This window comes from Chanodichthys erythropterus, chromosome 8, assembly GCF_024489055.1.
Source record: "Chanodichthys erythropterus isolate Z2021 chromosome 8, ASM2448905v1, whole genome shotgun sequence".
NCBI classification, from domain to species: Eukaryota; Metazoa; Chordata; class Actinopteri; order Cypriniformes; family Xenocyprididae; genus Chanodichthys; species Chanodichthys erythropterus.
The window spans coordinates 45,582,360-45,608,954 of record NC_090228.1 but is presented as its reverse complement, the minus strand read 5'-3'; the positions used below and the strand labels follow the sequence as shown (position 1 = coordinate 45,608,954).

Genomic DNA, 26,595 nt, shown 5'->3' with positions numbered 1-26,595 from the left:
ATTTATCATGAAACAGGAAGTTGGAGTTTCTGAAAAGAGCTAAAAGGAACTAAAAAACAAAAGGAAGAAGAAAAAAGACAGTCCACACAAAACAGAGTCGTGCCATTAGTGAGTGAGAACCAGTCATGAGGGACCATTTATATCTTTTCTTCTTTATGATTCAATTTAGTTCTGGTAAGTTCAGACTTTTATTGATTTATCTTTTAGTTTATGAGGAACTGCTGTGAGATCAGTGTATCAAGTGGTTGTAGTTATTTAAAACATCAAAACATTTAAGAAAATTGTGTTTTGTAGTTTTCCTAAGATAGGACTGTCTATTCACACATGCAGAACATTGAATTAATTTGTCAATTGCAGAGATATTCAAACTTTGAATTAATAAAGGATGAAATCAGGAGGGCTGCTTCTTTTTTTAAATAGTGAAGTAATGCATACAGAACCTATAAATTGTATTTGTGTACACAAATGAAATAAAAATAAATAAAAAAAAAACTGAATGTGATGAGATTTGAGCAACATTGTCTTTCTATGTTCATTAAAAGTTTCTAAGGTTTGAATAAAGGCCTTCACAACATTTTTAAAATCATGTTAATTTACATGAACATAACTTACATTGCATTAAACTACAAGTTTCTGATCAAAAATCCTTCAGAGATGAAGTTGTTGATATTAAATGTCCAGTTCGTTCAAAGAAGAGAATTACTGTGAGATCTAATAAACACAATAAAGTGCTGCTCATGAACACAAACCTGAAGCTCTTCTCAGCTTTTTCCTGATTATTATATATTCCAGTAAAGCTCATTTGTAAGTTTTTGACAAGCTCTCTTGTTTTCAGGCTGTATTCTTTCAGATGAGCGGCAGACAATACGAATAACAGGATACACAGGTGGATCAGTGGTGCTGCCCTGCTCCTGCGCTCATCCTCAGTCTACAGTCATCACATTCACATGGCAGTTTCATCGCAGTGGACAACAATGGATTAAAGTATTAGAGGATGAGAAGTACAGCGGCAGACGTGTGCTGTTTAATGAAAGATCTCCACAAAATCTGTCTCTTCTCATTTCTGACCTCAGACAGGAAGATCAAGGGTACTATAGGTGTGAGACTAAACAATATACATCCATTCATTTAACAGTGAAGGGTAAGTGATGCTTCTTCTAGAAATATGAATTGCTCTTGTTAGACATGATTGACAGCTCAGGAATAGACATTCAATTGTTCTTTTTACAAAATTATTTTATTATTATTTACTTTAAATTGTACATTCACTGACCTTTGAGTTTCACTTGTTCTTACTACAATGTGGCTCATTCATGGCTTTTTTCTTGTATTAATATGTTTTTAGGCTGTAAATTGGCTCAGAACACAGAGGCAACGAATGCGTTGACTGGATATGCAGGAGAGTCTGTGGTTCTGCCCTGCTCATGCTCTGAACTACTGGCTAAACCTGAACAGATACAATGGATGTATTATGTAGAAAAAGCTTATAAGGAAATTTACCCAAATGAAACGATTGAGAGGCACAAGAACAGAGTCAAACTGTTGAATCAAACATCTCCAGGAAATCTCTCTCTACACATATCAGCACTGACCGCAAAGGACAAAGGAGACTATGTTTGTTCTGTCTTGTCTCAAACTTCTGTCACCTACAGACTTCATGTTGAAGGTAGTTTTGTTTTGTTGATGTTACTTTGATCATCATTACTACTGATTTTATGAAGAATCTAAATATGTCGAGGAATGAGGTAAACTTGTAGGATGACATGAATGTTTGCATTGTTATATTATCATTGACAGTTACTCTCAGGACAGAGAAACCACACATCCAAACAGTTACTCTCGGGACAGAGAAACCACACATCCATACATCCATCAGTTTATCAACACAAGAACTTGAACCACCTCAACAACCACACGACACACCTCAATGTAAGTCATTTTCATTATACTACAATTACAATATTTTATCATCATCTGTCATCATTTTTAAAAGTTCCTAATGTTACTTTTTTTTTTTTTTTAAATTACCAAAATTTTAATAATGGGTCAATACATCATCAACCCTTACAAAGAGTGTATCTGTCTTACCCTAATTCACTATGGTAAGCCTATTATATATATTTATGTGTTTCCCTTTCGATACTCCACTCGTACTGCGTATGGGGAAAGGTCTCCTTTTTCCCCGTTACTGAAGCCTTTTTCAGTGTAACTGCATCATCATTGGTTCACTCATGGACAAGTTGTTGAACCAATGACGGCGCGGCATAGCTGCGCGACCTATGGCGACAGAGCGCGCGAATATTCCCGCCGAAATGGGCGGGGTTTAGGGCTATATAAGCGGGCGTTTCGCCATAGGATTTCAGTTCTCTCTCCTTCAGCGACGACTTCACATCGCTCCTCGCTGATCTCCGGCTGAAACCTTCGCCGCCTGGAAGAAGCTCGCCTGGAAAGAAGCTCTCGCCGCCGTCGAAGAGGCTCCCGCAGCGGACTGCTGAGCTCGCCAAGGAAGAAGCGCCGGCGCCCTCGCCGACTGCCGCCTCGAGCGCCGTCTCGAGCCGCCCGCTTCCGACCACCTGCCAGCCCGTCTCCTGCCGCCATCCGGCGCGCCTAAAAGAGCGATTTTCCCGCGGTTTATTGCCGCACTAAAAGAGCTTTCCAACAGCGGTTTTCACTGCTCTAGCGGCCCTCGCCGCTCTAAAAGAGCCCCTCAAACGCCGTTTTCACAGCGGCGGCGTTGTTACAAATGCCGCGCCACTCATGTGGCACATGCAGAGCCCCTCTGCATGACGACGACGGTCACGGTGAGTGCGTCGGCTGCCTGGGCAGACCCCATGCAGAGGCCGTGCTCACCGGGACCTCGTGTTCTCACTGTGAGAACATGCGTCTCGCCTCTGTGCGCTCGCGGATCGCCTTCTTCAGTGAAGGCGATCTCGCCGCTCGCGCCCTCCCGTCATCTTCCTCCCGTGAGCCGGCTAGGAAGAGGCAGCGGGGCAGAGCGGCCCAGCGCACGGAGTTGGATGACGTCACGCCGGCTTCCCCGCGTGCCTCACCCTCTCCCCCAAGAGAGCAGTCCCCCGTCCTGTTCTCCCACCCTGAGCTGCGTCCCTCGGCAAATTCGAGCGACCTCATCTCTTTTGGCGGTTCTGAGGACGAGCCGCTTGATGACGTCATGTCTCCCGCGGCCTCTGAATCCGAAGGTTGGGCCGGTGATTCTGACCCCGCCCGCCCTCCCTCGCTGGAGCCCATTGACTGCAAGCCGAGTATGGATGCCGAGCTCTTCCGCATCCTTTCAAAAGCAGTAGAGGTTTTGGACCTCGAATGGGCTCTGCCGGAGGAGCCATCACGGAGCAGGCTCGATGAGTGGTTCCTGCCTGGTTCCCGCCAGGCCCCTCGTCAACGCCGTGCCGTTTTTCCCAGAGGTTCACAACGAGCTGACGAAGTCGTGGCGCGCCCCGTATTCTGCCCGCCTATGTACTACGAATTATTCAGCTCTCACCTCTGTGGATGGCTCTGAAGAGAAGGGTTACAAGCATCTACCGCCCCTGGACGAAGCGGTGGCATCTCACCTCTGTGCCCCCACAGCTGTGGGTTGGAACACTAAGAGGGCCCTTCCATCCAAGCCCTGCGGGACCACTTCTGCCCTGGCTGGCAGAGCATATACGTCCGCGGGCCAAGCTGCCTCAGCGCTGCACGCCATGGCTATTCTCCAGGTGTTTCAAGCGAAGCTCCTCCGTTCTCTGGATGAGTCTGGCGTCGATGCACCTGCCTTCCGTGACCTCCGCAGCGCCACTGACTTAGCCCTGCGTGCCACAAAAGCCACAGCTCAGGCTATTGGACGATCCATGGCCAGCCTGGTCGTGCTTGAGCGCCATTTGTGGCTCAACCTGACCGAGATTAAGGAGATGGACAAGACGGCCTTTTTGGATGCCCCGGTCTCTCCTTCTGGTCTCTTCGGGCCAGCAGTAGAGGGCTTTACAGAGCGTTTTACTGCAGCACAAGAGTCGTCTCAGGCTATGCGACACTTCCTGCCTAAACGCCCTAGCTCCACGTCTGCTTCCAGCCGCCCCAAGTCTGCGCCGGCTCAGCAGAACAAACCTGCCCCCTCTACCTCTCAGGCAGCACCACTCAAGGAGCAGCGCCATTGTAAGCGCTCCTCCTTCCGGAGGCAATGTCAGGGACCCCGGCCTAAGATTACGCTGGACCCGACGCCTCCTAAGCCCTCCTGATATTTCAGGAAGGAAGAGGATGGGGCAAAGTCTCGCCACAGCCGGACCACCCCAAAAGCTCTTTCGTTCCACCCCCCCTCCGCCTCGTTCAGCTCCGGGTGTAGGAGATATGTTCAGTGTTGTGCTAACTGGGCCCAGTGCTGCGTCCATGCAAAACGCTATTCTTATGGCGAACACTATGAATATTCTACCTTCTCTAAGAAAGAGCGAAGTTCCTCTTCCACTCTTTCCGGTGCACGGGCCCCCGATTGGCGGCCCGTCACCCGATACCATTCAGCCCCTTGTCACGCGGGCCGAGGCCTGGCGGGCCATCCCCGGAGTGTCAAGCTGGGTTCTGGGAACCATAAGTCGAGGCTACTCGCTTCAGTTCGCCCGAAGGCCCCCGCGCTTCAGCGGGGTGCTTCAGACTTCAGACAACACGGACGACGTTCATGTCCTCCAAGCCGAAGTCATGTCTCTTCTGAGGAAAGGAGCTATAGAAATAGTCTCCCCCTCAGAGAGCAATTCGGGGTTCTACAGCCGTTATTTTCTAGTTCCCAAAAAAGATGGCGGTCTCAGACCCATCTTGAACCTCTCCCTCATGAGACGGAAGTTCAAGATGCTAACGCTGAAGCAGATCCTCGCGCAGGTTTGCCCCGGGGACTGGTTCTGCTCGCTGGACCTGAAAGATGCATACTTTCACATCCAGATAGCCCCCCATCACAGGCGATTCTTGAGATTCGCGTTCGAGGGTGTGGCTTACCAATATACAGTCCTTCCATTCGGACTGTCCCTAGCTCCTCGCACTTTTACCAAGTGCATGAACGCGGCGCTTTCCCCACTGAGACAGATGGGAATCCGGGTTCTCAATTACCTCGACGACTGGCTCATCCTAGCCCAGTCACGAGCCGAGCTGGAGCATCACAGATCCGTGTTACTCAGCCACTTGGAGTGCCTGGGTCTCAGGGTCAACTTTGCCAAGAGCTCACTGCTCCCCAGCCAGCGTATAACGTTCCTGGGTGCAGTTTTCAACTCAGTCCGTATGACGGCTGTAGTATCTCCAGAGCGCGCTCTGGCCATTCAGCAGCTCGCGGCATCGGTCAGGAACAGAGCCTATTTCCCTCTGAAGTTTTTCCAGAGGATGCTAGGGCTGATGGCTTCCGCCTCCCCGGTTCTGCAGCTCGGCCTTCTTCGGATGCGGCCTCTGCAGTACTGGTTGAAGTTCCGGGTCCCTCCTCATGCCTGGCGGCACGGCCGCCTGCGTCTCAGGATCAATCAGGCCTGTTTGGCAGCTCTGAAACCCTGGATGAACCCTGTATGGTTCAGCCAAGGAGTACCCCTACAGGAGATGTCCAGAAGGACGGTGCTCTCAACAGATGCGTCCAACACAGGTTGGGGCGCTCTTTGCGAGGGCAGACCGGCCTTCGGCTCGTGGTCTCACGAGGAATGCCATCTGCACATCAACTGCCTCGAGATGTTGGCAGTGATTCGAGCCCTTCATGCATTCCAGGAACACCTGACAGGGCGCCACGTCTTAGTCCAGTCGGACAGCATGACAGTGGTGTCATACATAAATCACCAGGGCGGTCTTTCGTCCAGCCGCTTATGCGCTCTGGCGAAGCGTCTTCTGGAATTGGCATCACCGAGGTTTCAGTCGCTCAGGGCGACTCACATACCCGGGAGAACAAACTTGGGAGCAGACATGCTATCTCGGAGCAATGTCCCCTCAGACGAGTGGATGCTCCACCCCCAGACGGTTCTCATGATCTGGGAGTTCTTCGGGAAGGCAGAGGTAGACCTCTTCGCTTCAGAAGGCAACTCTCACTGCCCAATTTATTTCTCGAAGGAGGAAGATGCGCTGGCCCATGTCTGGCCCAGCACCCTCCTTTACGCTTTTCCCCCGATCGCTCTGATCCCACAGGTCATCAGACGAATCAGGGAAGACAAGCACAGAGTCCTCCTGGTGGCCCCGCTCTGGAGGAGCCAAGTTTGGTCCTCAGAGCTGTTCAGGCTTTCCACAAAAGCTCCGTGGCCGATCCCCCTGAGACGGGACCTCCTCTCTCAGGCGAACAGGACGATTTGGCATCCCCAGCCAGAACTCTGGGCTCTGCACCTCTGGTCCCTCAACGGGAGCCTGCCAACCTCCCCGGGGACGTGCTAAATACCATTTCTCAGGCGAGAGCTCCGTCCACAAGACGCCTCTACGCCCAGAAATGGTCGGTCTTTGTTGACTGGTGTTCTACACGCAACATAGACCCAGTGGAGTGTGACGTATCCCCGATACTGTCTTTTCTCCAGGAGCGTTTGAATCTGGGTCGCACCCCTTCAACGCTCAAAGTTTACGTAGCAGCCATTGCAGCGTTTCACGCTCCTATCGCTGGCCAGTCAGTGGGACGAAACAACCTTGTGGTGCGTTTCTTGAGAGGTTCTAGGCGATTAAATCCTCCTCGTCCTCTCACTGTTCCCACCTGGGACCTCTCTTTGGTCCTCAGAGCTCTTAAAGGGCCTCCCTTTGAGCCACTGCGTTTAGCTGACCTCAGGCCCCTGACGCTCAAAACCGCTCTGCTACTTGCATTAGCATCAGTTAAGCGAGTTGGTGACTTACAGGCCCTCTCCGTGAGCCCTGCATGCCTTGAGTTCGGGCCCAACGACTCCAAAGTCATTTTGAAACCTAGGCATGGCTTCGTCCCTAAGGTGCTCTCGACTCCATTCAGAGCACAGGTTATTTCCCTCTCAGCGCTTCCTCCCTCGTCGGACGAGCAGGAGCTGGAACTACTCTGCCCTGTCAGGGCATTAAGGACCTACGTTGATCGATCACAGCCTTTTCGGCAATCTGATCAGCTCTTTATCTGCTTTGGTGGCCGCACCAAGGGGTCTTCGGTCTCAAAGCAACGTCTTTCGCGTTGGATAGTCGACGCTATTGCTCTTTGTTACACCTCTATGGGCCTCGACTGCCCCATAGGAGTTAGAGCTCATTCTACTAGAGGAATGGCTTCCTCTTGGGCCTGGTCTAGTGGAGTTTCGATTAAAAACATCTGTGAGGCGGCCGGCTGGTCCTCGTCGTCTACTTTTGTCAGATTTTATCATTTGGACGTTCTGACCTTACAAGCTCGGGTCCTCTCGGTATGATCCAGCGGCCTCTATCGAGCTCCGCTTCATGCCACTCTGGGAGTTAACTCCCTTTTTGTAGTGTAACGAGGGTTCGACGGCTCCGGCCTTCTCACTTGTCCTCTGGTTCCCTCACGGTGCCCAAGACAAGTCCAGTCGTTCCCTGCCGTGGCACGGCGCGGTTGAATTCGTTCCCCATACGCAGTACGAGTGGAGTATCGAAAGGGAACGTACTCGGTTACTAACGTAACCTCGGTTCCCTGAGATACGGAACGAGTACTGCGTTACTTGCCGTGCCACGAGGCTGCGGCTTCAGTGTCGTCGCTTCAGTCGTATGACCTGAAATCCTATGGCGAAACGCCCGCTTATATAGCCCTAAACCCCGCCCATTTCGGCGGGAATATTCGCGCGCTCTGTCGCCATAGGTCGCGCAGCTATGCCGCACCGTCATTGGTTCAACAACTTGTCTATGAGTGAACCAATGATGATGCAGTTACACTGCGTTATTGAAAAAGGCTTCAGTAACGGGGAAAAAGGAGACCTTTCCCCATACGCAGTACAAGTGGAGTATCTCAGGGAACCTAGGTTACGTTAGTAACCGAGTACGTTATATTTTAGAACTGTCAGGACGGATTTCACTGATTTCATCAAGTAAAACATCTTTGTTCATCCTGGAACAACATTCCAATTAACCAATCAGATTTGAGGGACAAGTTTCAGTCAAGTTTAGGCTACAACCTTCTACATCAGTGTTATTCACCTATCGTTTCCCTCTGTTTTGAACTTAAATATTTCTTATAGGGTTAGATTTAGGGGTAGGGTTATTGTTTGGATTAAATTTTTTGACAGGAATGTTCCTGGATCAACAAAATATGTTGACACAGTCAAGTCAAATTTATTTATATAGCGCTTTTACAATTGGTAATTGTTTCAAAGCAGCTTTACATATTAGAAGCACAGAAATAAAGGGAAGTGGTTAAAACTGTACAAACAAGCGTGGTAATATGTAACATATACAAGATGGTGCTACATTAAGCCAATGTCGGCTGACTTCCAGGGGTGGAAAAAACCCCCTAGGAGAAAAACCCAGCGTGCTAGCACTGGGAAAAAAAGTCCTAGGAGGGAAAAAACCCCTTGGAAGATGTATATATGTAAATGTATATGGAGATCAAAATCTGAATTGTACATTTTTATTATAGAGATTAAAAATCAATTATATATAAATATATGTAAGCGGATACGGGGATTAAAAATCTGAATTATAGATGCAGCCAGAATTGGATCTTTAGGCCCATTGTCTCCTGGGCTACGTTGTAGTCAGGTCCAGACACAGGTTCTCCATCTGATCTGGATACGGCCTGGATCCAGCACCCGGCAAACCTCAGGATAAGCAGAGAGACAGATATTAGCGTAGATGCCATTCTTATTCTGATGTACAGGTATATCTAGTGTTATAGGAAATGTTCTCGGTTCCGGCCGACCTAATTATTGCAGCGTAACAATCCTTTAACGGATTTGAAAAATGTCAAATGTATTGATAATGTGTTATGTGTATGCAAGAGCAAAGAGATGTGTTTTTAGTCTAGATTTAAACTGACAGAGTGTGTCTGCTTCCCGAACAATGCTAGGAAGATTGTTCCAGAGTTTAGGTGCTAAATAGGAAAAGGATCTGCCGCCTTCAGTTGATTTTGATATTCTGGGTATTATCAACTGGCCTAAATTCTGAGATCGCAATAAACGTGAAGGACTATAATGCATTAAGAGCTCACTTAGGTACTGGGGAGCTAAACCATTTAGAGCTTTATAAGTAAGTAGCAAGATTTTAAAATCTATACGATGTTTAATAGGGAGCCAATGTAATGTTGACAGAACTGGGCTAATATGGTCATACTTTCTGGTTCTAGTAAGAACTCTAGCTGCCACATTTTGGACCAACTGTAGTCTGTTTAAAAGCCGAGCAGAACAACCACCCAGTAGAGCGTTACAATAATCTAGTCTTGAGGTCATGAATGCATGAACCAACTGTTCCGCATTTGTCATTGAGAGCATATGTCTGTTACAACAGAGACACGGAGACTGAAGTAGAAGCAATCCAGTTAAGTATTTATTTACAAGCAGTAGAGCACAGAATGATAACAGGCAGATATAGCGTGATGAGAGATGAATGGGAAATAATACTGTCCTTTTCAACTTGCAGATGCTGGATGAGAGATGCAGTTGAGGGAGACGATGGAGACACTCACACACACAGGTAGGTTTGTACACGGGGAGACCAGGAGACGAAGGAGATGAAGGAGATCGCTGGAGCAGGTAGGTAAGTCGTTAGGGAGTCCTTAAGGTTAGCATACATATCATGTAGTGCGAACGAGACCGGACAGTGAGTGTGGTGGCTTTATGGTGCTGGTGATTGCAGAGTAATGACGTGCAGGTGGCGGTGATTAGAAGGCTGGTGATTGAGTGCGTGGGTACTGCAGTGAGGTGGAACCTGGCGTGTCTGTGACAGTACCCCCCCTCCCACGGCCCGCTCCTGAGGGCCGCGGACCTCGACGCCGTGGTGGTCGTCCTCTAGGTCGTGGGGCAGGTCTGTCCGGGTGATTGGCGTGGAAGTTCTGTAATAGGATAGGATCAAGGATATCATTCTTGGGTACCCATGAGCGTTCCTCGGGGCCATAACCTTCCCAGTCAACGAGGTACTCGAGCTGACCACCACGGCGCCGGGAATCCAGGATCTCATGAACCACGTAAGCTGTGCCGTCCTCCAGGATGAGTGGAAGGGGGGGCTCGGCGGCTGCCACGTCAGGTTCTGTGGAGGGAACAACAGAAGGGTGGTGAGGTTTTAGTAGAGAAACGTGGAAAGTAGGATGAATTCTACTATACTGTGCAGGGAGTTGGAGACGGTAAGTGACGGGGTTGATCTGCCGAAGGATGGTGAACGGGCCAATGAAGCGGGGACTCAGCTTCTTGCAGGGCAGACGCATCCTGATGTCCCTGGTGGACAGCCAGACCTTCTGCCCCGGTTGATAGACTGGAGCGTCGGAGGTCGGCTGTCCTCTTGCGTCTGCGCAGGGCTCTCTGCAGTTGGTGGTGAGCTGAGTCCCTTACCCTCTCGCTCTCCCGGAACCAGTAGTCGACTGCAGGGACGTTGGAGGGTTCCCCATCCCAGGGGAACAGCGGGGGTTGGTAGCCGAGTACGCACTGGAAGGGTGTTAGTCCAGTTGTGGCTTGACGGAGGGAGTTCTGTGCGTACTCGGCCCAACCCAGGTACTGGTTCCAGGAGTTCTGGTGGCCGTGACAGAAGGTACGCAGGAAGCGGCCAATCTCCTGGATCTTCCTTTCCGTCTGCCCGTTCGACTGAGGATGGTATCCAGATGACAGGCTGACGGTCACACCCAGGAGGGAGAAGAAGGCCTTCCAGACGTGGGAAATGAATTGAGGTCCTCTGTCGGAGACTATATCTTCAGGTATTCCATAATAGCGAAAAACATGGTTGAATAGCATCTCTGCCGTGGCCATAGCGGTAGGTAGACCCTCCAGGGGTATCAAACGGCAGGACTTAGAGAAGCGGTCTACCACCACCAGGATGCACGTGTGACCGTCAGACTCAGGGAGGTCGGTGACGAAGTCCACTCCCAGGTGTGACCAGGGTCGCTCAGGAACGGGCAGAGGAAGTAGCTTGCCGGTGGGAAGATGGCGTGGACTTTTGGAGATGGCGCACTCCCTGCAGCCCTGCACGTACCTTCTGACGTCGTTGGCCATGTTGGGCCACCAGAAGCGTTGTTTGAGCAACGAGAGGGTCTCATTGACCCCCGGGTGACCAGTGCCAAGTGATGAGTGGGTATTGTGCAGAAGTGGAGTGCGACGTGCCCGTGTGACGTATTGCAAGCCTTGGGGGCAACCCGGCGGAGTGCGTTTGGAGGCATTGGAGGAGGGAATGGTTTCTTCGGACCACTGGATAGGGTTCACGAAGATAGACTCCGGCAGGATCTTTTCAGGCTCTTCGGGCTTGTCATCAGGGGAATGGATGCGAGACAGAGCGTCAGCTTTAGTGTTCTTAGAACCAGGGCGGTAAGAGATGGAGAAATGGAATCTAGAGAAAAACATGGCCCAGCGGGCTTAGCGAGGGTTGAGTCTTTTGGCAGCCTTCAGATATTCGAGATTTTTATGGTCAGTGAGAACTTGAAACGGATGAGTAGCCCCCTCCAACCAATGCCTCCACTCCTCGAGGGCAAGCTTGACGGCCAGGAGTTCGCGGTCACCGATGTTATAGTTGACCTCCGCCGGGTTGAGCTTGCGGGAGAAGGCGCATGGATGAAGTCTACTTGGCGTCCCCTGCTGCTGTGAAAGGACCGCTCCCACTCCGGTGGTGGAGGCGTCCACTTCCACGATGAATGGTAGGTCCGGGTTAGGGTGGACGAGGAGGGGAGCGGTGGTGAAGGCTCTTTTCAGGGTCTCGAAGGCGTTGGTGGCAAGTTGGGACCAGGACAGAGACTTGGGCTGGTTACGGAGTAAGTTAGTGAGGGGACTGACGATGATACTGTAATTCTTGATAAATCTGCGGTAGAAGTTGGAGAATCCTAGGAATCGTTGGAGCTCTTTGATAGTTGATGGAGTGGGCCAGGACTGGATAGCGGTGACCTTCCCCTCGTCCATCCGGATGCCACTGTGGTCAATGATGTATCCTAGAAACTGTACGGAGGGTTGGTGAAAGGAGCACTTCTCAGCTTTTAGGAAGAGGTGAAACTGTCGTAAGCGTTGAAGGACCTCCGCAACGTGGTGGCGATGTTCGGCCAAGCTCCGGGAGTAGATGAGGATGTCATCAATATATACCAGAACGAACTTGTGGAGATACTCCCGGAGCACCTTGTGAATGAAATCCTGGAATACGGAGGGGGCGTTGACCAGGCCATACGGCATGACGAGATATTCGTAGTGTCCGGTGGGCGTGACAAAGGCGGTCTTCCACTCGTCCCCCTCACGTATCCGGATGAGGTTGTACGCGCTGCGGAGGTCCAACTTGGTGAACACAGTGGCACCGCGGAGATGTTCCAGGGCCGCTGGGACGAGGGGAAGTGGGTAGCGGAATTTGACGGTGATTTTGTTGAGGGCACGGTAGTCGATGCAGGGCCTCAAGCCTCCGTCCTTCTTTGCCACAAAAAGAAGCTTGAAGCAGCAGGGGAAGTAGACGGGCGGATGTATCCCTGTTCGAGTGCCTCTTTGATGTATTCCTCCATGGCCTTCTCCTCCGGTAGTGATAGGGGGTAAATGCGTCCCCTAGGCACTGGTTCACCCGGTAGCAGATCGATGGCACAGTCCCATGGCCGGTGTGGAGGAAGTTTGGAGGCGCGCTGCGGGCAGAAAACGTCACTGAAGGGGGCGTAGTCCGGGGGAACATCCACGGAGCGTTTCTCGACAGGGCTTTCGATAGAGGTGGCGTTCATGGAGAGAGACTTGGAGAGTGGAGACTTTGGAACAGGAAGCGCTGGGAAACAGTCGGGAAAGCAGTGATCGCCCCACTTCAGGATTTCGCCCGTGCGCCAAGAGATGGTGGGATTGTGTTGTTCTAGCCACGGGCGCCCTAGAACCACGTCAGCGGTGGATTCCTCCAGAACCAGCAGATGTACCTTCTCCGAGTGCAGGATGCCGACACAGAGTTGAAGAGGTCCCACATAATGACGGATGTTCTTACGGCTCAGGGGTTTGCCCGTGATGGAGTGGATTTGATAGCTAGTCGGAGACGGGGAGACTTTGAGGTTGAGTTGTCGGCAGAGGGCACCAGAGATGAAATTTCCTGCTGACCCTGAGTCGAGGAGCGCCACCACTGGAACAGAGGTGTTTGCAGCAGTAAGGATTACAACAGTAGTGAGTGGTTTCATTTCTTGGATAGAGGGAAAAATTGCACTCACCACGGGCCGAGGAGGACGGGTTGGGCATGTGGAGATGACATGCCCCGGTAATCCACAATATAAACATAAGTTCAGGGTCAGCCTTCTTTGTCTCTCATTTGTGGTGAGACGAGAATGATCAATCTGCATGGGTTCGGTGGCTGGTTCTGGAGAGCTGACGGGTTCGGACCGACGGAGGAGGTTGGTGATGGTTGACTGGCCCTGGTGCTCTAGGAGACACGACTGCATACGGGACCCCACGCGAATGGCGAGTTGGATGAAGCGTTCCAGTCCAATGGAGTCCTCGTATGCAGCGAGATGCAGCCGCATATTGGGTTCCAACCCCTGACGGAATGATGTGATGAGAGCTTGTTCATTCCATCCGCTGGTGGCGGCTAGCGTTCTGAACTGCAAGGCATATTCGTTAACAGAGAGATTACGTTGTTTTAGATTATAGAGTTTCTCACCAGTCGATGAATCCGTCAGAGGTCTCCCGAAGACCTCTCGGAAGTGAGAGACGAACGCAGAGTAAGATCTGACCACAGGGCCCTATTGAGTCCACAGAGAGTCTGCCCATTGCAGGGCCTTACCTTGTAATTGCGAGATGATGAACGCTATTTTAGCCGTGTCGGTGGTGTAGAATTGCGGCTGCATCTCCAGGACCAGTTCGCATTGGAGAAGGAATCCGCTGCATTCCTCCGCCGATCCAGAGTAGGGCGCCGGTTTGGCCATGGGACTGGCGGTGAATGCAGGTGAGGAAGCGGTGCTGGCTGGTGCTGGAGTGGAAGCGTTGCTGGAGGAAGATGACGATAGCTGTGGTGTGAGTGCTCGGCGCAGCGTGTCCACGAGCTCTTGAAACGGGTCGTTGGTGCTCATACTGTGAAGTTGTTAGGGTCCGGTCTTCTGTTACAACAGAGACACGGAGACTGAAGTAGAAGCAATCCAGTTAAGTATTTATTTACAAGCAGTAGAGCACAGAATGATAACAGGCAGATATAGCGTGATGAGAGATGAATGGGAAATAATACTGTCCTTTTCAACTTGCAGATGCTGGATGAGAGATGCAGTTGAGGGAGACGATGGAGACACTCACACACACAGGTAGGTTTGTACACGGGGAGACCAGGAGACGAAGGAGATGAAGGAGATCGCTGGAGCAGGTAGGTAAGTCGTTAGGGAGTCCTTAAGGTTAGCATACATATCATGTAGTGCGAACGAGACCGGACAGTGAGTGTGTGTGAGTGTGGTGGCTTTATGGTGCTGGTGATTGCAGAGTAATGACGTGCAGGTGGCGGTGATTAGAAGGCTGGTGATTGAGTGCGTGGGTACTGCAGTGAGGTGGAACCTGGCGTGTCTGTGACAATGTCGTAATTTAGATATATTTTTTAGATGGAAGAAGGCGGTTTTACAGATACTAGAAACATGACTTTCAAATGAAAGATTGGTATCAAAGAGCACACCCAGGTTCCTAACTGAGGACGAAGGTTTAATGGAGCACCCGTTAAGTGTTAGAGAGTATTCAAGGTTTTTTCGTGAGGAAGTTTTTGGTCCAAAGATTAGAAAATCATTTTTTTCTGAATTTAATAATACGAAATTTCTTGTCATCCAGTTTTTAATGTCAGCTATGCATTCTGTTAGTTTTGTGAATTTGTAGGTTTCGTCAGGGCGCGAGGAAATATAGAGCTGAGTATCGTCAGCGTAGCAGTGAAAACTAACACCATGCTTCCTAATTATCTCTCCTAAGGGCAGCATGTACAGAGTGAAAAGCAACGGTCCTAATACTGAGCCTTGTGGTACCCCATATTTAACCTGTGATCGATACGACATCTCTTCATTAACTACCACAGACTGATAACAGTCAGATAAGTATGATTTGAACCATGCCAAAGCAATTCCACTAATGCCAATATAGTTTTCAAGTCTTTTTCAAAGAATGTTATAATCGATAGTGTCAAAAGCAGCACTGAGATCTAATAACACTAATAGAGAAATACAGCCACGATCGGATGATAGGAGTAGATTGTTTGTAACTCTAACGAGAGCAGACCTACTATGGTATGGTCTAAATCCTGACTGGAAATCCTCACAGATTCAGACACAGGAATGCGTCTAACCCATAGACTGTAAAAAATATGGACGTAGTGTCCGTGACGTCACCCGTAGATTTTTGAAGAGCATTTTTGAAGCAAACATGAGGCTGCTGCCATCTTAGCAGAGCGTCACTCCTGGATAACTGAAAATGGGCAAAGAGACGGGATGCGGTTGGGACTGAGGTGCTGAAACCACGCCCGCCTAGCTCGATGTGATCATGTTAGCAGGCAAAGGAGCTATCTATGTAAAATATTAATAAAGAGAACAAGTTATATCATTAGAAAGTTCTAAAGGTCAATCTATGGTGTCTTTATTACAGTATAGATGCTCCAGCACCAATAATTGTAATTTGTATCGGGTGTAAAAATAACACGCAAAATCAAAAGGCGACTTCATACCTTTGTAATGAAATGCACTTGGGTAAAATGTCCACAAGTGTCCGTTGAAAACAGTACTTTTTGTCCACAAAAGTGTTAAATCCATGAAATATTGATATATTATCCAATGTTTGTATCACATTTCTTCTGAATGATCTGCTCTCCATCATCGTTCTTCAAGAAATTATGCAATCTGAGCAGTGTTTATGTTGTAAACTGTATATGATCGATATCTCACAAACAAATGAGCCTGCGTCCAAAGTATAATTTTCATCCGCATGCGTGCACATCTACACATATGCAAATCTGTCTTGAGTTTCGACTATTAAAACTGCAAGCCATATTATTTTATAATTGTATATATTATAATTTTATAATTGTATGAAAGAATCCCGAAAAAAGCACAAACATGGCAGAGATGCCAAATTCAGCAAATGAGGTAACATGACAGCTCAAAATTTCACCCCCCTCAGAGTTGTCATTAAGGGCAAAATTCACTGTATAAACCAAAACCACAATTTGTACCAGCTGTAAACATGTTATTTTTTTTTTAATTTCTTTTGGAGCCTGTCCCTAGCGGCCAGTCGATGAATTGCAGTTTAAGTCGCTTTCGTATTGCCTTTACGAGAATCTGGGAAAGGTTGCCGCTTGGTCTAACCTGGCAAAATAAGGATGTGCCATACACACGTCACTCACCTGTGTGTCTCTCTTCACATCCCTAAATAAAGAAAAGTTGCTCCAGCTACTTTGACACGTGTACGGTGTGGAAGTAGCATAGGTTAGTTATCACAACGAGAAAGTTTGACATGGAGCACACTAAATCTCTAACCTCAGAGGAATTAGAACAGAGGAGTCTGCTGGCAAAAAGAGAATGAGACAGAGCTTGTAATAGAATGAGAATCAACATGAGCTTGACTTTCGGATTTGAAATGTTGTAAAAGCAATGAGGAGACGCCATTTTTATTACTCAACAGGCGAGTAAGGTTAGGTATTTTATTGAACAGATAAATTGCAATGTAGCTGTTATGATCACCGTCTGTTCCTGTCAGTTCCCGGACTACATTACCCATAATCCTCTCTGCCAATCACCTGCACTCACTCCATCAATCACTATCACTAATCACCACACCCAGCTGCAGTACATTAACAGGACTATAAAGGACTCACACTCACACCACCAGTTTGCGAAGTCTTGATTCCTAGTGACAATTCTGAGCGTTCCTTCTATCCTGTCTGCTTGTGTTTGATCTTGCCTGTTCCTGTTTATTGACCCGTTGCTGCCTGTCCTGACCCTTGCCTGTTATACTGTTCTGTGAATGATATCCGCCTGTCCTGACCATTGCCTGCACCCTGATTACGATCCTGCCTGTCCCTTGCTGTTCTCGTCTGCTCCTGATTGACCCTGCCTGTACGACATTCTTAATAAAGCTTGCATTTGGATCTTACCATGACTCCCGCTTCGTTACAGTAGCTCTCTAACAGAGTTCATTGTAAAGCCTTATCGGTAACACTTTACAATAAAGTTGTATTAGTTAACATTAACTAATGCATTAACTAATTGCACTGTTAACATGAATAGATGCATTAATACATGCGTGAGTTAACGTTAACAAACATTAACTAATGCTGAACAGAGGTGTTGTTCACGGTTAGTTAACGTTAACTAATGCATTAACTAACTAACCGTGAACAACACCTCTGTTCAGCATTAGTTAATGTTTGTTAACGTTAACTCACACATGTATTAATGCATCTATTCATGTTAACAGTGCAATTAGTTAACATTAGTTAATGCATTAGTTAACATTAACTAACCATGAACAACACCTCTGTTCAGCATTAGTTAAACTTTGTTAACGTTAACTCACGCATATATTAACGCATACATTCCTTTTAATCATACAGGAGTCTAACCCATAAGCATCTTGTGATTTCGAATTTTTAAGTCCTTGTAAAATTTTAAGGACCTCTTGCTCCGAGACCTCACTTAAATGTAAAACAGATTTGTTCATGTCTACAGGACTAATTTCAGTTATTCTGTTTCCAAAAACCACCGCAAGCTCCTGTACAGAATCTCTGAAATATGTATTAAAAGTGTTTGCTACTTTATTTTCTTCATCTGTTAATACATGATTAATGTTGATTTCATATTTATTATTACATTTTTCTTTGCGGGTAATCTCTTACTATTAATGCATGTTTTCATCTTAACCGCACAATTAGTTAACATTAGTTAATTCAATTCGTTAACATTACCTAACCATTAACATCACCTCTGTTCAACATTAGTTAATCATTGTTAACGCTAAATTACGCACATATTAATGAATCTATTCATGTTAACAGTGTTAAGTAGTTAACATTAGGTAATGCATTAGATAATATGAAATAATGGGCAATGCCTGTAAATAGCCTTAATGTTTTAAGGTTAACTTACTGTGCATATTTACATTAGTTTATGTAGTGGTTGACACACTAAGAGTGATCATTTTTAACTCATCTACACTAAAGGTAAAAATGCCATTGTGTCTATTCATATTAACAGCACAAGTAGTTAACATTAGTTATTGCATTAGATAACATGAACTAATCATGAACAATGCCTCTTATTTAGCCTTAATGTTTTAAGGTTAACTTACTGTACTTACATTAGTTTATGTAGCAGTTGACACATTTCTAACTCTCCACTCACTCACACTAAATTAAGGTAAAAAATACCATTGTGTACCTTATCAGCATTATTTATTAACAAGGCATTGATTTGGGCTGTAAATATAATTCTGAAGTGCAAACCATCTGAACATTAACAGATATGTTGTTCATGTTTATATGCATTTTACTATCATTACTTACATTCAACAAAGCATTTATTAATGGAATTTGTGAACCTTATTGTAAAGTGTACACTATTTCATCATTAACTGATGAGTTACTAACATTTGTAGATGTAACCCGTGCGGCTCGCTTATGCCCAGCGTGATGTGCGGCCAGCGACACCGGGTATTAAAACTTGGTCTGCGTTGTGTTACGTTGTGTGGGTGTAGAAACAGACACGGGACAGCAGGCAGCCGATTCACTGGATCTTTTTACTGTTTAACAGAGACAAAATAAGCAGCCTCAGATTGAGTGGCCCTTATAACACTCTATAAAAGAAATACGATGCGCCTCCATTACCATGTGCTTGTTTCACATAAAAGACAGAAATATACCTCAAAGAATGTAAAATGACGAAAATAATCCCAAGGATGAATAAAATAGTACTTTACACAGAAGTTTGGGTGGAAATACAGATATAAAATATATAATTAACATAAGTATTAAATAAAATTAACAGGATGACAAAAGAAACCTACCTCTTCCATTGAATCACAGTTCAAAAGGGAAGAGGAGGAGACAGGACAGGAAATTAGGTCATACTGTGACCTCGCATCACTTAAAGGAGAAGCGCACCTTTAGATCAGGTATCATAAAACATATAAAAAGAACAATTTTGTGTGAATTACAACTATTTAGTAGTATACCTGTTTCATAGATCCTTTATTAATATGACTTACCATTAATAACAAAGCATTTATTAATGGAATTTGTGAACCTTATTGTAAAGTGTACACTATTTCATCATTAACTGATGTATTACTAACATTTGTAGATCCTTTATTAACAAGACTTACCATTAACAAAGCATTTAAATGAAAAATAAAATGTCTGTAATTGTTTACCCATTTTGTAATATTTAGTTTGTTTGCTGTGAGGCGTTTTCTCCTATGCAGTGACTGACAATGCATAAGACACACCAAAGCACAACATAAATTCACAAATCAAATCAACTTTTATTTGTTCGCTGTACTCCAAATCTTTATAATCCATATGTTTGTAAGGAACATATCCAAATTCTGCGTTTTTTTCTGGCGATCTTCATCTTCATTCCCAGCAGCGACCGTCATAGTCAAAGCCCGCGCTCGCTATGATTCAAATTTGAAAGTCGCGCGCGCCCACGAGATCCGTTACGGCATGGTTTACCCAGAGCCATATAGAGAGAGAGTTGCGACAACTCCATAGACTCCAATGGAACGGTTTTTTACAGCAATGGCGGCTCGTGGAGCCTCTCAATAGTTCCCGGAGGTAGCAGCCGCGCCGTAGAGTTACAGCAGAACAGACCGTTTGTGATGCACTTTTAGAAGGTAAGCAGTTTAAATTATAATATTTTATAGTATCAGTACATCTGAATCAAATTAACTTGTGTATTAAAGCATGCTAGTGGATATTGCTCACTAAATAAATAGTTCCAGGGGATAGTGGATTAGATAATAGATTAAAACAATTTATTCATCGTTGTGTAATTAGAGAAAAGCGATTCTAAACGGGGTTAAATATAACTTTGGGGCTTGTGGTTGATGAAAGTGGTAAAATGAGAATATCCTTATTCCTTATTAAATGTACAACCCAGGTGAAAAAATACTAAATAGTATTGTGTTTTTGAACCATACTATAGTAAATTGTAGTATACTATATTATAGTATTTACAACACGTTGTTAATGCAATATAGTGAACTGATAAACTGTAATAAATACTTTAGTATACTTTAGTTTTTACTACAGTATACTGTATATTGTAGTATAATATACCCTAAAGTTGTAGAAAACTTAGTACAGTATTGGGTAACGTAATTTGTTTATATTACTATAGTTGTTTTATTATCACAGCAACTATAGAATTACCACAACAAATTAATTCAAGTACTTTACTATATTATGGTTCAAAAACACTATGGTATTTACTATAAATTACTATAGTATTTTTTTCACCTGGGAATAAAGAAAAAAATCCTTATTTTAGAATTTATATTCGAGAATGCATTGTGATTCTGTTGACTGTCTATTATGTGTCAGCTCTGCTGATTTTTGGATTGATGGGGAGAGGGAAGTTTATAAGTGAGATTAAAAAAAACTGCTTAAAAGCAGCAGCAAAAAAAATAAAAAATAAAAAATAATTATATATATATATACATATATATACACACACACACACACACACATTAGGCTAAATGGGAAACCATACTAAATACCAAAACTGTATATTATACACTACCACTGTATTTAATTTCTCCCATTTTGTTTCCTTTTATCTTGCTTTCAATACAAGCACAAAGGGGATTCAGATCCTGAAGACTCCATGCAATGATGCTGTCACCACCAGTCTCTGCTTCTTGGATTTTGCAAGCTTTTCCTTGCTCCTTATTTTTAATAAACCTTTAATAAACATAAAAGTTCCCAGTGTTAGTTTTGGTGAAAAAAGGCAGATACACCTGTATATGATTAGCACACAACTTGGCGCACAATCTTTAGTTCTATTTAGATTGCTCCTGCTGACTAGAACATAACTGTCTCCTTTCCGTGTCAGTGGGGAAACCATGCATTCATATTGCTTTCTCTGAGTGACTGGATCATCCTCATGCAGCACTGCAAACCATAGCGGAGACTACAAGAACATGTAGGAAAGGACAGACGAAATACTTGACATGCAGTTTATTATGAATGTATAAATCCATTGCACTAAATCAGTGCAAAAGTCAATGTGTTCTGTCTCTCAAACCCTATCATTTTGAATTGCCGCCGAAACACTTCCTGGAACTATCTGAAAGCTACACGAATCACGTGACGATCATGCGTTTTGAACTTCCGTTGTCGCAACTCTGTCTCTCTATGGCTCTGGGTTTACCGCACTGATATCAAACGCTCATTGGTTCTCACCTGCTTCGTCACAGATTGCGACATGCCGTGTTTCAGTGGATTGACATTTGAGTGCGCGCCTTCACGGAGAGAAGCCGGATTCATCATATTTTCATGGATTATTATCTTAAATTCTGCTCTGTATCCTATTAAAACTATTACCGCCAGAGAGGACTGCAACTCATCATTTGAACTAACGTACTTTCGGTACAACTTTTGACATTTTTGCAAAAAAATGAATTATTGTGATTACGCTTGTCTCTTATTCTTTTATTTATAACTGTACGGAGATTTAAGAAATGGTTATGGGTTTATGGGTAGGTGTGGATTATTGGCTCAAATTTAATTTCATTAATAAATGCTTTGTTAAGGGTAAGTCATGTTAATAAAGGATCTACAAATGTTAGTAACTCATCAGTTAATGATGAAATAGTGTACACTTTACAATAAGGTTCACAAATTCCTTTAATAAATGCTTTGTTGAATGTAAGTAATGATAGTAAAATGCATATAAACATGAACAACATATTTGTTAATGTTCAGATGTTCAGAATTATATTTACAGCCCAAATCAATGCCTTGTTAATAAATAATGCTGATAAGGTACACAATGGTATTTTTTTACCTTAATTTAGTGTGAGTGAGTGGAGAGTTAGAAATGTGTCAACTGCTACATAAACTAATGTAAGTACAGTAAGTTAACCTTAAAACATTAAGGCTAAATAAGAGGCATTGTTCATGATTAGTTCATGTTATCTAATGCAATAACTAATGCATTAACTACTTGCACTGTTAACATGAATAGATGCATTAATACATGCGTGAGTTAACGTTAACAAACATTAACTAATGCTGAACAGGTGTTGTTCATTGTTAGTTAACGTTAACTAATGCATTAACTAATGTTAACTAATACAACCTTATTGTAAAGTGTTACTGCATTATCTATTGTAAAGGATCATATTAATTTGCAGTCATGCAGAGGCAAAATACAACCAAAAATTTGATTTTCTTAAGCATAATGTGTGCATGCAGTTTTGTTTCTAACCGTAAGATATATAGTGAACATTTAATTGAGAGTGCAGCTTTTATTATATCAAATTGTCTAAATTTGAAAACAAAAACGCATTTGTCATGCATTTCTGTTTTCTCAACAGATGTTTTCATTTTGTTGGGGGTGATTCTCTCTGTTCTATTACTGGCATTACTGGCATTAATCTACTGGAGATACAGAGGTACGTGAACACAATCACACGTTCTTCACAGATATACTCGTAAATGACCCGCTAATGCAGCTGTATACTCTTGAAACACTATAGAATAACGGGTACAAAACCAACGACTATTGAAAACCAACATTTAGATGAATTTCTCTGATGACATTAAAACATTCTGGCTAAAATGTTTTATGTTGTAGGAAGCAGAAATGTGAAAAAGGTGACCAGGGATGAAGAAGAACTAAATAGAGAACAAGATAATCAGGTCAGCACAAACTCACTATTGCACAATGGTTTCATAACTTCTTGAATACTGTGCCAGCAATCACCCCATCTTTTCCTCTTTCTCCAGGATGACGTGACGTATTCTGCTGTAGTCCATGTTAAAACTGCAGCCACACCAGCTCACATAGAGAGTGACCTAGCAGAGCACACTGAGTACGCCCCAATCAAAATTAAACGTTAAATGTCAAGAAAGAATATAGTCAATTTAATGGTGAGCATTTTAAAGAGATTGAAACAACCACATACATTTTATTATTGAGGGTTTTGTGTAACTTCAGTTTAAGAAGAAAACCTGTTCATTGTTTGGAGAATGATTTTCAGAATGATTGTATTTTAAAGCAGGACTAGACAATTAAGGAGTTGCATGTTTCTAGTTTCAGAAAGCTGAGCACTAATAGAGGAACAAGAAATGAGTCACACCGTGTGCATGAGCTTTCACCAAATGATCTCATAGTGTGACTCAATTCTCACAAACCATAGTGTCGGATTTAGCAGTTGATATATTTGATGTTTAAATTTGCCATGAAATGATTATTGATTTCATAGTGAACAATTCATATGTTTCATATTTTAAAACTCTTTTCTAAAATGTAAATTCAAGATTTCTTATCTTTGTCTTAACTTCTTCTAATGAAAATAATAGAATTATCTCTGGTAAGAATTTCTTTGTTTCACTCTTTCATAAGATGAATAAGTGACTTGTTTACCAAGTCATTTATTATTAGTATGGTATTATCACCAATATGTTTTTATTGACAGAAACAGTTACTGTTCAAAGGGGGGAAAATTATATTATTATAAAAGTAATAATAGTATTTATCCACGTGATTATTTGATGAGCTGTGATATTGAGGTTTAACAGAAGGGAAGAGAATATTTATTATTATTATTTGTTATTATTATTATTCTTTTTTTTTTGGTTTGGTTTTGTATTTTTGTTTTATCACTTGCTTTAAGAATTATGCACTTATACTATATAAGTGGACTTATACTAGTCTCATAGTAACTGTGGGTAAATAATAAGTACATGTCAGAGTTAATTATTTTTGTGGAATAAATTTGTACTATTTTTATACCCACACTTTGCACTTTTATACCCGATCTTTGCACTTGACCACTTGTTTACATGACGTATTTCCTGTATTTGGCTCAAGTGTTCAAGTGGGTGTGAAGACCGCAAGTGTGTGTAAAACTTTTGATTGCCCGATGGGACACACTTATAGTCTTGCAAAAAATGCAAGTGTTTACAGCTTTTATTATTATTTTCTTTAGTACTTTGCATTTTAAAATACACTAAATTTCTGTTCAGTGGTCACTATGCAACTAACAGAAGACACTATTTTAAAATTGTGGTGCTTCCTTAAGTGATAAAAAGCAGTTGTAAATGTTGTACAAAATCCACACAGCCCACTCATCTTTGCATCAATAAAATGCATGATAATTTATATTTTACTACTTTATTATATGTAATATATAATTAACTTACAGTCAAATGTTTTCCATGACATCTCACGATTTCAGGGCATGTGAATGGACTATATGCACGGAGCGTTCTTTAGAACTTCCGCATTAATATAAGCCAGCTCGAAAACTTCCGGTGAGATGTCATTTGCTGGTGTGTTGAGCATCGGTAGTGTAATACTTAGTTTATAATCACAATATAGTCACTTAAATAGTGTGGCATAGCATTAATTTAGTTATTCAAATGTAAGACAGCATAAAAAAAATAAAAATAAAGACGTACCTCAATGTTCCTCCTCGGCTAAATTCAATTCGACCATTAGTTTTCACACTTTTATGTGAAAAAAAAACTTCAAAAATTAAATATTTATTGTGCACTTTAGTTAGATTAATTGAATAAAATGTGTGTTTTCACAAGTGTGCTGAAATCATTGATCTTGCGCTGCTCTGACTGACAGCTGCTGTGATTATAAAGAGAGAGCGCGGTGCTCTCTTTCTGTGTAATTAATTCGCAATAAAAGTTATTGTTTTTCATAAGATTTTGTATTTCATACTTCACATTGACAAAATGTATTTTAAACCTAGTTATTTTATAATGTTTAATATTTAGTCAAAAACGAAGTGAAAAACGTTTAGAGGAAATGGCTGATATGTGCGCAAATAAATGATACTTTGCCGCCACCTGCTGGTTAAAGTGCTAATTACGTCTTTTTTATTTTTAAATAAGTGTTTTCTATCAAATGTTAAATTTCCTACATTTTTAAACGTTCGGTTTTACAATGGGGACAATCTCAGAAGGATGAACAAATAATGTTTGTGGTCATCACATTAAAAATAACATTTGAAGCGCTGGGGAAAAAATGTGTGTGCGTGTCTAATTACAGACAGGGCATTTTTAAATAGTCCCAATAGCTTCGTCTTTATTGCAATCAATAAAACTGATTTATTGGCAAATTAGGTAAATGTGATAACTGCATTAAAATATAAATACAACATTAAAAAGTCAACCATAGATGGTTTTGTGTCAATGTACAACGACTACAGAATGAACAGCTAACAGTTCACCGGAAGTGCTCGAGCTGGCTTAACGACAACCAGGAAGTAACCCGTGCATATAGTCCATTCCCAAACATAGTGCATGATGGGATACGCTCTGCTCAGAAGCGGTATTCAAGATAGTGTGGGTTTAGTGTGCATTAATGGCACTGCACTTGGGCATGTTTAAGACATTGGACAGTCTTGCGCACTTACTTCCTGTCGCGTGCACAGGCTCTCAAGTGGCCGAGACCGCAAGTGTGGGTGTTTGGACAAGGCTTCTGTCTTTAATCCCATCAGAACCAGCAGGGTCCTTCATATTATTGTATTTCCTTTTGGTTTAATTCTCTTTTTGGGTGTATTTATTTTATTTTTCCTGGGTAGAGAAATAACCTAAATATGCATCATTATAATTGCACTGAAAATTACAACAAATAAAGTATGTTGATATATACACACCATTTCTGTCTCACATGAAGCCAATGTCAGCTTCAACATTTGTTTTACTTCTGTATTTGGGGCCTTTTCCACAAGTGAGGGAGGAAGTTTCCACAGATTTGATAGGACACATTTGTCAGTGCCAATGTTTGTGAAGTTGTTCATTTCCTCCAGAAGCCGATAAATAAAAAAAGAAATGTGGAGATGCAGAATCATGCTCTTCATAATTCAAAGGTAATTTGAATTAAACCAAGTTAAACTTGTTAATCCTTGAAGGAAAATAAAAACAACCACTTGCAAAGGCAAGGGATCTGGCAAAGAACCAAATGTACTCTGCCCTGTATTATTTTTGTTATTTTGAGCCTCTGCCTTATGAGGTCCAAATTTGGTCTCAGCTTTCTTGACTCCAAAGTGCGCTCCCTTAATAATCCCTAAAAAGATGACATTGCAGTTCATCGCGATATCACAAAGCCCTGTTATTATCATTGAATCTTTCATAACGTCTACACTTTGTTTGTTATAATTAGAGGATTTGCCAGCATGCAGAATTCAGCACTGAACAAAACTCAGACATTATGAGTGGCGCAGTGGATGCTATCTTAAATGCATATGATTAGACATTGCGTGCAAGAAATCAACACAGGTGTCTGTGATTGACTATATTGTGCAACATTGCAAAAGCATGTTATAAATAGAAACTGTGCCTGTAAATCATTTTTATTTTGTTTTAGTTGCTTTTGTGCAGTAGATGAATAACGTTTTATTA

At 43.6% G+C, this 26,595-nt stretch overlaps 1 protein-coding gene across 1 annotated transcript; it reads left to right on the top strand.

Annotated features, from left to right (window-relative positions):
- The first annotated feature begins 85 nt into the window (after window positions 1-85).
- LOC137025063 (polymeric immunoglobulin receptor-like) lies at window positions 86-25,846 on the top strand. The gene is made up of 7 exons (XM_067393074.1): window positions 86-174; window positions 836-1,141; window positions 1,346-1,666; window positions 1,798-1,929; window positions 22,551-22,628; window positions 22,811-22,875; window positions 22,963-25,846. The coding sequence occupies exons 1-7, from the start codon at window positions 126-128 to the stop codon at window positions 23,074-23,076; spliced, it is 1,065 nt and encodes a 354-aa protein (XP_067249175.1). The 5' UTR covers window positions 86-125; the 3' UTR covers window positions 23,077-25,846.
- The last annotated feature ends 749 nt before the right edge of the window (window positions 25,847-26,595 follow it).

Bases quoted from the DNA above. Each gene is read 5' to 3' on its own strand.
- LOC137025063 (XM_067393074.1), top strand. From the start codon at position 126: ATGAGGGACCATTTATATCTTTTCTTCTTTATGATTCAATTTAGTTCT. The intron at 175-835 runs GTAAGTTCAGAC...TCTTGTTTTCAG, and splicing joins TATGATTCAATTTAGTTCTG to GCTGTATTCTTTCAGATGAG. The intron at 1,667-1,797 runs GTAGTTTTGTTT...TATCATTGACAG, and splicing joins CTACAGACTTCATGTTGAAG to TTACTCTCAGGACAGAGAAA.